General features: G+C 51.6%; 3 protein-coding genes across 3 annotated transcripts; all 3 read left to right on the top strand.

Annotated features, from left to right (window-relative positions):
• Nucleotides 1-4,600: 4,600 nt before the first annotated feature.
• On the top strand, nucleotides 4,601-6,028 carry DCS_06353 (uncharacterized protein; the record flags this gene model as incomplete). The annotated part of the gene is made up of 1 exon (XM_040803643.1): nucleotides 4,601-6,028. One exon carries the CDS (start codon nucleotides 4,601-4,603, stop codon nucleotides 6,026-6,028), a length of 1,428 nt encoding a protein of 475 aa, XP_040653747.1.
• A 771-nt stretch (nucleotides 6,029-6,799) lies between these two features.
• Nucleotides 6,800-8,032, top strand: DCS_06352 (glycerophosphoryl diester phosphodiesterase family protein; the record flags this gene model as incomplete). The annotated part of the gene is made up of 1 exon (XM_040803642.1): nucleotides 6,800-8,032. The coding sequence occupies one exon, from the start codon at nucleotides 6,800-6,802 to the stop codon at nucleotides 8,030-8,032; it is 1,233 nt and encodes a 410-aa protein (XP_040653746.1).
• Nucleotides 8,033-10,372: 2,340 nt separating this feature from the next.
• On the top strand, nucleotides 10,373-11,323 carry DCS_06351 (uncharacterized protein; the record flags this gene model as incomplete). Its single annotated transcript, XM_040803641.1, has 2 exons — nucleotides 10,373-10,671; nucleotides 10,720-11,323. 2 exons carry the CDS (start codon nucleotides 10,373-10,375, stop codon nucleotides 11,321-11,323), a joined length of 903 nt encoding a protein of 300 aa, XP_040653745.1.
• Between the last annotated feature and the right edge of the window lie 1,916 nt (nucleotides 11,324-13,239).

Below are 13,239 nucleotides of genomic sequence, written 5' to 3'. Positions count from 1 at the left end.
CATCGAAAACCCCGTGCTTTTGTTTGCTTTCCCGTATTGTCGCGTGTCTTACGGCGGCTAGTATACTACTCCAGAGTTGCAATGGTACCACATACTCCAGATTCACCCCCAGAATGTCGTCATTCTACTTCCTACCCCCGTACATCACTTGGGCTATCTGGCTATTGTTGTGTTTCATCGCTTCCGGTATGTAACTGGCCCATCATGTTCGTTTACCACAATTGGATACGATGGGAAATGAGCTATGGCCTGATAGGTTCGCGCACAAAGAAACAACGGAGGAAATAGTAAAGTTGCTCAAAAGCACCACAAAGACTCCTTTTCACAGCCCCTATCCGCTCAAGTACCTAAGTCTTTTCTCGACCGATCCATATTGCTGCCGCCTTTTAGATGAAGGGGTGCCAATCGAAAGCTGTTGATGCATTGACGGCGCCTCAAAACGCATCACGAGGCCAGCGGAACACTTGGTTTATTCTTCGTTCAGGATCCTACTCCTCATCGGGGTATTACATTTAGCGGAAGAAAGGGCTTGGTACTTCCAGGTCAACTGATGGCACATACACACAGTTTAAACGATTCTCGTGCTATTATTTCGTACCCGGATGTATTTTCCCGTCGCTTCGCCTCGATGCATATAATGGGCTTATGGTGGTATTCAGCTGTACTTGGATGGTGCTGTTTTCCTTGGCAAATACGAAAAACCATCAGCCAAGATGCGCCCCTCTGAGAGCGCTCAACAATGGACAGACAGAATGGCACAGCCGCCCCCAGGAGCAACGTGCTTAATCGTTGATTTTCTCGTTGACCGATCAACATTTCACGAGGTCTATATCCATGCTCAGCAGCCCGCCACACTTGTTGGGTCTTCTTACCCGTGTTCCACGTTTGTAACTGGACGGACCCCGTTGGGCCCAATGACTCAAGGCATTCAGTTCATTCAGCCGAGGAGCAGGTACAACTGACTAGTGACAGCTACCTCCATAGTTCCCCGAGACCGACTGCCAAGCCATTCCAGTCGGAATGCGTGCCTACAGATGCAGAAGGTGATGCACCTTGCGTTGCAATAGGCTAACGGAGACACAGCTAGAATGAATCTGAAAGCAACATACTGAAGGCTAACAAATTTGAATATCTTGAGCCCGCTGGCCATAGCGTGTTCCAGTACGGAGTACTGTTCTACGATACCTAAAATGCCGGCGCACTTTCTGCTTGACTTAAGACGTTCTTCAAGGTTCATGGCCGGGATACTCCATTACTTCATTAACAATTAACTAACTCCTTTCGTTTTTTTTTCGAATGTCACCGTGCATGTCGCTCTATGCTTCGGAGTTTATCAACCCGATCAACGTCAGCATTGGGCCGCATTGCTGGGAAACTCAATCGTCGACTGCTCCGGGTTGGCTATTGAGAAATTTCAGGCGCAAGAAGGTGGCTTGTGTGACTGAAAATGTATTATTTTGCTTTAAAACTCCGCGTGCAAAATCGAACGCATTTCGAAAATTGACGTGCTCAAGTTCTTAACTCAACCTCGTCCTGGTACCTACCATGTTGGACAACATTCCTCAGTCGAAGTACTCTGCCCAGACCAATGTTCAGTCGATGCACTCTGCCCAGAACAATGTTCAGCCGATGTGCTCTGAACAGAAAAATGTTCAGCCAATGTGCTCTACCTAGAAAATTGTTCAGCCGATGTACTCCGCTCGGGTAGTGCTGGTCGACTGCATATTGGCATGAGCCACCCTTGGTTACATTTCATTGCGAGGGCTCTAAGACGGGCTGGAAGTAAGAATCGTTGGCGGTCATCTCTTTCCTTTGAAGGGGTGTAGCACGACTATTGCGCAACAGGTCGCATCACTATATCCACCTCCACCCAGGGTTGGCCGATCAACTCTTGACCACTTGGGTTTCTATCCCACGTTGTGGGATTCGTTCCATACAGGCCAGCGTAAACAGCCCAAGCTTACGGGTACGTTTGACCCTATTTTCTTGGCCGTCAACGGATATGGACGATTTGCTGGCGTATTGCCACTAGGTGTAAACTTTAGAAGCGTCTTCGCGTCCTAGAATAGAGACTACACTGCAGAATCGTGATGGAATTTTGCGGGCAGCCGACCGGCCGTTATGTCGACAGTTCCATGGGGGAGACTCGCGCTATCCAGAAGATTTAAAGATTCTGTAGATGGGTAAGTTTTGGTCCGTTTTTGAAACTGAAGCAAAGAAGATCGCCAAGAGACATTGATTTTTAAGGCCGGTGGATTGTTCTGCCGTCAAAGATTGTGATAATCCACGCCGCTTTCGTTGGACTGGAACGCATCTCTATCAGACAGAGTTTGTTTCATTTGAGAGATGTATTGAACATCTTCGGTTCGAGGCGTTGGAAGGAAGCCAGGAAGGAATCCACGAAGGTAAAACCACCTGTCCACCTATTTTCCGAGTCATATCTCTATCCGCAGGTAAAACTTCGAGACAATGGTTTGGCTCTGGTGTATTCTAGTAGTTCCACTGCTTCGTCATAGTTGAGTGTATAGCTCTTTGTAGAGCGACGGCGGCGTGATTATAAGGAAATGAACCTGAGGTGTGTGCGATTTTCAGCGTTACGAATAGGCATCGAGTTGCATGGTGAGGCCTTTTAACTGTCGACAGGTGCTTCGCAGGGAGTTTCGTAGGCAGCTTTTGCAACTTATGACGACCAGCACCGTAATCAATGTTAGAGTCAGTTTCTCATTGCAAGCATGATGCAGTATCGGCGAAAGCTTTCAGGGCGTATTGACGAAGACTGAAGACAGTCCGGACCGATTATTGTCAAAGGAAGATGAAGAGCACAAGCTGATGATGGTCCCACCCTCACTGCATGATCCTCATCTGGCGAGGGAGGGTGAGCAGAGCGGCGCTTAGGCGGCCAAAATTTCGAAATTGTAGTGGCCAAATACGAACATGGACAGGGCAAGGACATACTAGTACGGTAAATCAACTCTGTAACTCATCACCTTCCTATATCGACAGGTTGCTAATATAAATGTGCCAATCGTCGCATTCATGCAAGCATTATTCCCTCCCAGCATCATGCCAGGCCAGTTGAGACCGAGCCCACCACCCTCCATTGACGACGGGAGTCAACCCTAATACCTCGTCAGTCTATGGTCGTACGAGAACAGATGACCACAACCACATAACACGAAAATGCAGATAAAATCCCTCGAACACTAGTACTGAGTACTCTGGCAGCTGTATTAATTGGTCCGTGAGGGTCCAGCTGGTCATGTGATTGCGCGTTTGCCACTCGACTGGTTTTCGATAGTCCCCCTCCCACTTCATCCTGGCCTTGTGCATCTACCCACCATTGCCACTTCTGGTAATACTTATAATCTACCGTTTTGTCGAGCGCTCGTGTATTGCTTTACTTGTCTTTGTACATGTACAACTAGGGGTACTTGTACAGTACTCGTGCTTGTAGTCCTGGGTGAAATGTGCACAGGACAAGTACTCGTACGATGGACGCCGTTCTCGCGGGCAGGAAACGAGAGATCACGTATAAGTCGTTGGGAATGGGCTGCTGCCCTGTCGGAGAGTGTAGTTCGGCACTTACTCCACCCCATGGCCAACATGTACTGGACTGCAAGTACATGGACTGATTAACATGACATGGAGGACGAATCAGGAAAATGGTGATGAAAAGTTGGCGTTGCCTCCTCTGAAACTCAAGGCGGCCGAGGAACATTACCGTACTGCTACCAATCTCTGCTGGGCTCGTGGGATACTATCGCATGTCAGTGCGTTGCCGGCTCGAGCAACGACCGACAATTCGTCATGAAGACTTCTGGTTGAAATGACTCGGCAATGGCAGGGTAGGGTAGGCTTGCCGTAAAGTATCTTTAAGTGCAGGAGTACGAAGTAAAATACTACAAGTAGTAATACCCCGGGCGCACCGGTGCATTGGCAGGTACAAGCACTACCGTACAAGTACTGCTGATACGCTTCTCATTTCCTTTCATGATATCTACTCCGTATTATGCGTATCATTTGAAGAGTCTTCGGGAGTCAGATTCCTCCGCCTCGTCCCCTCCCTGTGTTTCTCTGGCTTTGGCAGGGTTTAACTTGAAGTGTGTGGTTCGCGACAATTTTGAGACAGTGCTCCCAATAAGGATTCGCCAAAGAAAGTTGCATGAATCATTTCTGATAAAGTTTGTGTGTGTATGAAAAGTGTAAGGAAGTACGGAGTAGGCGGGTATGGTCCTCCGGTTTCGAGGTAGGGAGTCTCAATCAAGTGGGTTGCCTGCATTGCGTCGCCATATCTAGAACATGAAGCTTAATATGTTGACCTAAAACAGAACCATGCCGTGTAAGTACTGAAATATCTGGCTTGCATGACGTGTGATCACCTCATGTTTGCGGTCGATTATCAACAGCTCTTCATGTGCCCACTCATAATTCATTTCTTTTACAAAACAACCGCCGTCACTCGTCCTGATGCCCAGCTCAACTGGTTGTTGTCCCCGAGTTGTGTGCTACTGGTATTCTCGCACATTGGCATCATTCTACGGCTCGAAAACGGCTGATATGATGCCCCCTCTCACGATTGAATCCGAATCAAAAAATCGATATGGATTTTTTTAAGGATGCTTTTCTTATCATTCTCCCGAGTTATCTCTCTCGCGCTCTCCAGGGTCGCACCGCGCCATCGCCGAAGCTTACGCCAACGTCAAGCCTGAATGGGCTCCGAGGAATCGCCGCCGTCATCGTTCTCTTGTTCCACACCATCTGGGCCTACTCGATAACGGTAGATCTCGGATATGGATACATGGGACAGAATTTGTCGATTTTGCAACTCCCATTTTTGCGAATCGTCCATGCCGGCCACGCCATGGTCTGCATCTTCTTCGTCGTCGGCGGATATGTCATATCTCTGAAGCCATTGCGTCTCATGCGCCAGGACCGGTGGGATGATCTGTTCAAGACTGTCAGCTCGAGTCTGATGCGACGCGGCGTCAGGTTATATATGCCCCCCTTGGTGGCAACTTTGGTAACGGCCATGACCGTACACATGGGCTGGTGGGAATCTGGACGGGCCAACATCGCCGCCAACCGTGAACTTTTCTACTACGTAGACTACCAACCAGTCCGTCAGCCAACCTTTCTGTCACAACTAGACGACTGGCGGAGCCGAGTAACGCCCCTCTTCAACCTCTGGGGTCCCCAGGGTTACTTTGGCGAATATGATCCTCATCTCTGGACGGTGCCGCAAGAGTTTCGCTGCTCAGTTCTTGTCACACTCGCACTCGTTGCCTTTGCCCCCTTCCGCACCTCGTGCCGTTGGCTGTTCATGTTCGCTCTTATTGTGTACGCCGCTGCCTGGACCCGCTGGGAGGCTGTCCTGTTTCTCGCAGGCGCTTGGCTCGCCGAGATCGACATGGTCACGAACGCACGCAGCGAGAAGGAAGGGGGAGATGCAGCAAATATCCTGGTGAGATGGGCCGACGAGACTGGTAATGGCTCGACGATCCGCCTTTATTCGATGCTGCATCGAAAAATGAAGACCGTCGCACCCCCAGTGATCTTTCTACTTGGCCTGTACCTAATGTCATGCCCGCCAGTGGCCTTCCACGCGGCGCCTGGCTACGCCTGGCTGTCGTCGCTAATTCCAGAAAACTTCCAAGGTGAGGACAGGAAACGATTCATCCACGGTGCTGGCGCCATCATCACCGTCTGGGCCGTGTGCAACTCGTCAACCATTCAACGGCCTTTTTTGACCAGATTTGCGCAGTACTTGGGCGAGATCAGCTACTCACTGTACATTGTCCACGGGCCTTTCGTGCATATGATTAGCTATGCCATTACCCCTGCGATTTGGCGTTACTTTGGGACAGAAACTACGACCAAGTGGGCGGCCGGGTGCTTTCTCGGAAACTTGTTCACGTTTGTCATTATTTTCTGGGTTGCCGACTTATTCTGGAGAATGGTGGATACGCGGTCGGTTGAGTTTAGCAGACTGCTGGAAAAGCTTTGTGTACAGACGGGGAGCGAGAAGTAGCTGGCCTTGGAGTCAGCAGCATCCCTTTCCAAGTTCGATCGCATTAATACATAGACCAATGAATCTACATGAATTCATTATTTTTTCACCTATATTCATACATTCTCTTCCAACGCTGTGCCCGGCGATGCATTTGAAGGCCAGCAGACCTCCTCTGCAGTAATCCTGTCGCCTTGGTGAGATTTAGTTGGTACAATGCATCGTAACCCCTTAGACTGCGACATTCTACACATGAGTCCCACACCGTCAGCTCGGAAGGCTCCGTCGCAAATTAGCTTTGAATTTGTGCCGTCCTTGAAAGCTTTCCACCTTACTTACAAGCATGCAGCGACAAGTTGGTGAATGTATATGGCAAATCCAAGCCATTACTAGTGGATTCTCCTACGACTATTCGGTACCTTCCGAGCATGTCCCCCCCCCTTGAACTGTCAAAAGCCAGACGTGAAGGCCAAGCTGTAGCAGGGGCTGGGAACAAGTGACATCAAGATCAAGGTAGCATTTACGTCAGGGGATAAGCAACCAGCCCCGCCCGACAGGACCAAGCCCCGTTGCTCTGCATGGACTTGGAGCATGCTGGCGTACGCTCGTATACGGTATAATACGTGTATGCCGCTAACATTGAAATTGCCCTAGATTGTGCCGTAGATGGGTGCATGTCCGTTCGATGGCGGTGTATAAGATGTCCGAGTGCCCTGGGATCGTAAATTCATGTCTCCCCTGTACTGTGGTTTCCCATATGTGATACAGCGGAAACGCACACTCGGCTTCTCAATGCTCCAAAACCTCTGGCTGGTTCTGGCCGTGTACGGCATTGCTGCCGTCTCGGCCGTACCGCGAACTTTGCCCATGAAACAGATCGAACTTGGTCCGCGGCCGTACTTTCTCGTCGACAGCATGACAGAGGGCCCGCTGAAGTCTCAGCTCGAGAAGTGCAAGGAAAAACCGATGAAGTCGTCCAAATGGTCCATTGGCCACCGAGGCGGTGCCCCTCTGCAATTCCCCGAGCACTCCAGGGAGTCCAACCTCGCCGGCGCTCGAATGGGTGCCGGTGTGCTTGAATGCGACGTCTCCTTCACCAAGGACCGTGCCCTCGTCTGCCGCCATAGCCAATGCGATCTGCACACGACGACGAATATCGTCACTATCCCGGAGCTCAACGCCAAGTGCACTCAGCCGTTTCGGGCGGCCGCAGGTGGAAAGGCCGCATCGGCCAAGTGCTGCACAAGTGACATCACCCTCGAGGAGTTCAAGTCCCTGTGTGCCAAGATGGATAGCTTCAACAGTTCGGCCACGAATCCGGTCGATTTCCTTGGCGGTATCCCCGGCTGGCGGACTAGTCTGTACGACTCCTGCGGTACCGTCATCGACCACGAGGAGCACATCGCTTTGGTGGAGTCGTTGGGTCTGCGACACTCGCCCGAGCTCAAGGTGCCCCAGGTCGAGATGCCGTTTGAGGGTAATTACACCCATGCCATGTATGCGCAGCAGTTTATAGACAACTATAAACGTGCCGGCGTTCCTGCATCACGCGTCATGGCGCAGAGCTTCTACCTCACCGACATCCTCTACTGGATCGAAGCGGAACCGGCGTTTGGCAGGAATGCCTTGCTGCTGGACCAGTCGGGTGAGACTCCAGAGACCTACGCTCAAGCAATCAAAAACCTGGCTGGGTACCGCTCGAATGGTGTCCGGACCATTGCTCCGCCGCTCCATTATCTGGTGGAGAGCCGAAACGGGGCCATCGTGCCGAGCAAGTATGCTCGTCGAGCGAGCGAGCTGGGCCTCAGGGTCATCACTTGGAGTCTTGAGCGAAGTGGGCCGCTTCCGGCGGTGCACAAGAACGGCGACTACTACTACACGCCCATTAGAGACATTGTAACGAAGGACGGCGACATGTACGAGCTGGTTGACGTACTGTACAAGCAGGCGCATGTGGTGGGTATGTTCTCAGATTGGAGCGCGACGGTGACGTTTTATGCCAACTGCTTTGGCATAGGTTTGTGATGATGGCTCTCGTGCTTACGTTTTGCCGCATACGAAGGCTATACGAACGAGGCAAATATAATAATTATAGCCATATACCAAAATAATGAATTGAAATCTTGTGTTATGTGGTCTGCTTCAAGAGACATGCACGAAAAGAACACAAGAGTGGTCAAAATTCAGAATCAACAAGGAACCTCCTCGAAAGCTCCCTGCGCTTTCTCACATGACGTCCTGTTTTGCACATCCCCAGCACAAATTACCTGTCGAGGACTTCATTGACCATCATTGTGCGATTGCTCGCCATCCTTCAAAGTCCAACCATCCTTTCAAGCCACGCCCCCCCCCCCCCCCCCCCCCATCTCTAACAGGAACACAAGGCTGAGCAGCGGTGGCAGATAAGGAGACAAGCGAAGCAGAATGCTACGTATACCAAGTTTCATGAGTAGCCCCACGCTCTCAGATATTAGCTTTGAGGCATGCTCACTGCCCTGTTGAGAGGTCTTTCTAGCAGAGACTGCCGGGCAAGGCCGAGGTACGATTTAACTGAGGGAGTGACCATAGGTATCCATGCCGCCGAGGATCAGGGACGACACCTGCGAGTAATGCGCAGCCGTCAAGGGCAAGGACGTAACGAATGGCAATATATACCACGGAAGAATTACATGACTGCACGATTGAGAACGGTTTCAGGAGGTGTAGGAGGAAAGTCAAACCTTGGCGCATCCCTTCAGTCCTGTTGAGACAATCACCAGGGCGTCAAAGGGCTACATACGGTCTCGACCACATTGTCCTGGCCAGTGAGAGACTGGGCCATGACGCAGTAAATCAGTACCAAGGTAGTACTGAGTAAGTGCACCTGAAAGGGATGAAGTAGGGGTTCGGGGATGACGAGCATAGGTGGCAGATATGCAGGATAGAAGCAATAAATATGCAGAAGATCACTAGGAGGCCTGAGCCGCAGTATCTTGTTTAACCAGGGTGCTTAAAGTGAAGAAAAGATGAGTAGTTCTTGAAGACAGTCTGTTCAACTCTTCGGCGGTATTCCTACAGGTATGCTGCCGTTCACCGGGCTCGATCGGCAGATATTCTGGAGGCAGCTGGAAAACTGCGACGGATGCCTCCCTCGTCATCATTTTCCGTGCATTGTAAATAACACTTCCAACGCTTCAGGACATTCAACTCTTCGTATTCGAGCGATCAATTCGTTAGAAACTACCCACGGTGGGTGCGTGTCCTACTCGTAGCCAAATAATGGCCTTTGCTGGCGATATGCACGCGGCGCCTGTTTTTCTGGCCAAATACACCTATAGCTTTGAATGCCCTCGAAGCAGAATAATATTCTTGCATTCTTGGTAGGTACACGAGACTACCACTCATTTCTGTTCTTGAATAGCCTGTCTCCAAACTTGATATCGCGGCCTAGCACTCGTGGTGTGACCGCGAAGCCCAACAAGATTGTCAGGGTAAAGAAGGAAATACGGTATTATTGTTTGCCCATGGTTGGCATGCTACAACCCACTCACCTGCTGGGTAAACGAGCCAACGGATATGCCAGAAAATACAATTACCTGTTGGTTCAGGATGGGTGCTACGAGCCTTCTGTTTCAAGGAATCCATGGAAAGTCCGAGACGAGACCCTGGCGAATGATATCAGGCCACAACCTGATCTCCGAAGCAGGTGTGAGGTAAGCATGGAGGGGCTAGAACAAGAGCTACAGCGTTGACTGATGTCACTAGAGCAAATAGGATGTCAAGGAGCCTCCTGCAGTAAAATCTCGAGAGCATGATTTGCAGCCATGCACTCGGATCTGCACGTTGATGCAGTTGCTCAGTGCGTACAACACTGTCAAGATATGTCTGAGGTCGCCAACATTGCATGCCTGCCAACAGTTGTTAGACTCTATCATTTTGCATCCTAGCATTTAGCTGACAAAAGTACTGTGTTTGGGCGAACCAACGCAGCTAGGAACTTCTGCACAGCATCTAGGGATCCCCAACGACGTGGCACCTCCCCGCCCAGAGTGAGGAGCATTGGCGGTAGTAATGGAAGCGTGCGCGGATAAGTATACGTACGGAGTATCTCCCACAGGTACACTTGTCGTGGTAATCTTGTCTCCATACTCTGAATATACAAGAGCGATTAAACAACCTTCTCGAGCCTCTCACCGTCCTTGCAGCGTACGGTCTCCTCAAGTGTCAAGAGAATCAAGCAGCAGCGTCATGAAGACATATCAGGAGTACTCTGTCGAAGAAGAGATGGATGCATTTTTCAAGAAATCATCGGCAACACGTGTCGAATGCAACGCTAAGGCATGAGAGCTCGCCGGCGACAACGTCGTCCCTGTCGACGTTCAGGACATGTGCAGTTACTCCGTCTATGCCGGCCCTGAACTAGAACATGTTGTTCAGTTCCGACTCGAGTCCCTAGCACTCAAAGCCGACGTCATGTCTCAAGTGAAAGATATATTTGGACCTCTAGCGACGCAGACGACCTTTGAAGGCAGGCTGGGGCGAGGAGAAGGGGAGCGACTCCACGTCTACCTGATGAGCCGGATGCGTGGCGTGACACATTTAGATTTTGTCCTGGCCCATGATGTCCCAGAAAATTCCCCGGAAAACTTCAACTGGCGCAAGAACCTCATTGGCGACGTCGCGCAGTACGTATTCATCCCACGGATCGAGCAGTTTGCTAATACCGTTTGTAGTTTTGTGGCCTTGTGTTGGAACTCTTCCCGGCACGTCAGCTCAGAATACCGCATTGGTCTGAGGCAAACTTACGTCAAGGACCTGCAAGCCCTATCCTCGGCGCTTCCTTACCGATTCAAACCTGTTATCCAAACCTGCATTGACTCTGTTGACAACATCCTATCCTTACCAATGGTTCTCCTCCACAAGGATTTTGGCGCTTGCAATATCATAGTGGACCCGGCAACCTGCAATCTCGTTGGTGTCATCGACTGGGCGGAAGCAGAAGTCTGTCCGTTCGGGCTTAACTTGCACTCTCTTGAATCCCTGAGCGGGAAACTTGATCTGCGCGACGGCTGGACGCGATTTGAGGACTACGACACCTTGCAGAATGTCTTTTGGGATCGATTCAAGCAGAAAGTCGGAGGGCTCACTGATGATCAACTCCAAACGGTCCAGCTAGCAAGGGCGCTGGGTGTGTTGCTATCTCATGGCTTCACGAGCCGTCTTGCGAACGAACCAGACCCGGCACCGATCGGAGACAACGAGTACGGACGGTACAATACGATGTCGTTGGATGCTTTCCTTCTCCTTCCTCCGACAAAGCTTGATGGCTCCCGATAAAGCGATGCTGGAAAAGGATCGCCGTGACTTTAATGCAAGGAGCGGAGGAGGAAAAAGACGACTAAACTGGGATGGATTGTAAACTTTATTCCCACACAAGACGGACGAAACGGACCGACGCGACGGCAATTTGGATGTCAATTCGCGACCGGGGATCTTGACCGACCGGGCATGAAGGAACGCTTGTGAGTTCAGGAGGGTCATGTCGCGGCCGGGGCACCTTGACCACGCGATGCTGACTTTTCAGGGTGATGTGCGGGGTGCAACGGAAAACGAAGAACGGTTCGTTTCGACAGTGGCAGCGATGGCATTTCTTTTTTATTTGCGTCGGCATGCGGGCTGGGCGCGTGCTCGGTGCACGGAACCGGCCAAAGCAGTATGGTGACTCGCAGCAGTCGGGCATTATTAGAACGGCAATGCTTCTGGGACTGATCGAGGTTCTTCAGCCGCCGCTCCCATGCCATTCACCTCCATCGGCCCGGGAAAGACAGCCCATGAAGGATGGCATGGGCGAGGCCCGGCAACGGCACACGGGTAATGGGACGGCGCAAGCAACTCGAGCCAGCCGGCCGTCGGCGTGTCGGGGCGGGCCTGGAAGGCCTTCCTTGCCCAGGCTCGGGACTTGTGCGTGTGTTGAACCATGCGTGCTAGACAATGCGTGTCTTACGATGCTGTGCAAAGCCTCATGGAGCCGACCTGACCGAGCAGGCGTTGGGAAGGGTCGGCACTCGGCAGGGGCGCGTGCCCGTCAGGAATCGCTACTGGGCATTATCGCGGCGAGTTTGAAGCTGCAAGCATGGGAAGACGCATCCATGATTGACCAGGAAACAGCTCTCACGGCAAGGCATGAATCGGAGGATGTGGTCTGGGCGAGGCCGTGGCTGCTGGCTCGACCTCTATGCAGCTGTTCCTTCCGACGAGGATGGACGGCGAGGACGGCATGCTTTCGGTCCGCATCTTCTCCTGGGCCGTTGGTAAGTCTCGTTCAGTCGCGTTCGAGCACGAAATCGTACACTGGGAGCGGCTTGATCTCGCTTCAGCATTGGACGATGGGTGCGTGTCTCCGAAGCCCAGCGGGGAACTATCGAAGAGAACAGGACGGGTGTGGTGCACGCAGGATGACGGCTTGGTCACCGTTGCTGTTGCTTCGTTTGGCACGCATTGCTAGGGCCAGAGCGAGAGCGCAGTGGAGAGCGGAAGGGTGAGGGTCTTGGAGAGGAGATGTTGGAGTTGGTGAGGGGATGACGACAGCATTGCTGTGGCCGAGTTTGGGGTCCTTGAACAGGAGCTTGGTCGACTGTGGCGGTGCGAGTACCGAGAATTGTATCACTTCGTATCCGTATGGAGCTCTCTGTAACGTGCACGTATCATTACTCCGCAAGTGGACGTAAGTGCATGCACTTATTCATTGGCCAACCAGGCAGATTGGGGCACAGCTCTGCGGACGCGTGTCCGTAGATGTTTATTATTAGTACCCAGTGCATGAGCATCGGTAGAAGGTGTACGCGAACAATGAAAGGAATCTTGCGTCTCGGGTGCGTTGTGTGCAAGCTTCATGAGCGAAGCCGAATACGAATACGAGCACACTGTGGCTCGCGATACCTATCCGGTACCTGGACTCGATGTACTCGAGTCGAGAGCTGCACAACCTTTGCCATCGTACGGAGTACTAGTTCAGTGGATGGTACCAACGAATGCGGATGGCGGGTGAGACCAAGCTTGTGGCAGATTTTGGTGTGCTACCTGGGGCGCAATTACAGTACGGAGTATGCAGTACCTGTACGGCACTTGCATGGATCATAGACGGTATGGGGGGGTTGTTGGCACTAGAATTGCAGGCTTCGTCCCCTTGTCCCGAGTGCCGGATCGATCGACGGTGCAGTGCATCGGAACATTAATACAGGCTCCCTCCAGGT

This window comes from Drechmeria coniospora, chromosome 03 (genome assembly GCF_001625195.1).
Source record: "Drechmeria coniospora strain ARSEF 6962 chromosome 03, whole genome shotgun sequence".
In the NCBI taxonomy this organism is placed as follows: domain Eukaryota; kingdom Fungi; phylum Ascomycota; class Sordariomycetes; order Hypocreales; family Ophiocordycipitaceae; genus Drechmeria; species Drechmeria coniospora.
This window is presented reverse-complemented; position numbering and strand designations above follow the sequence as displayed.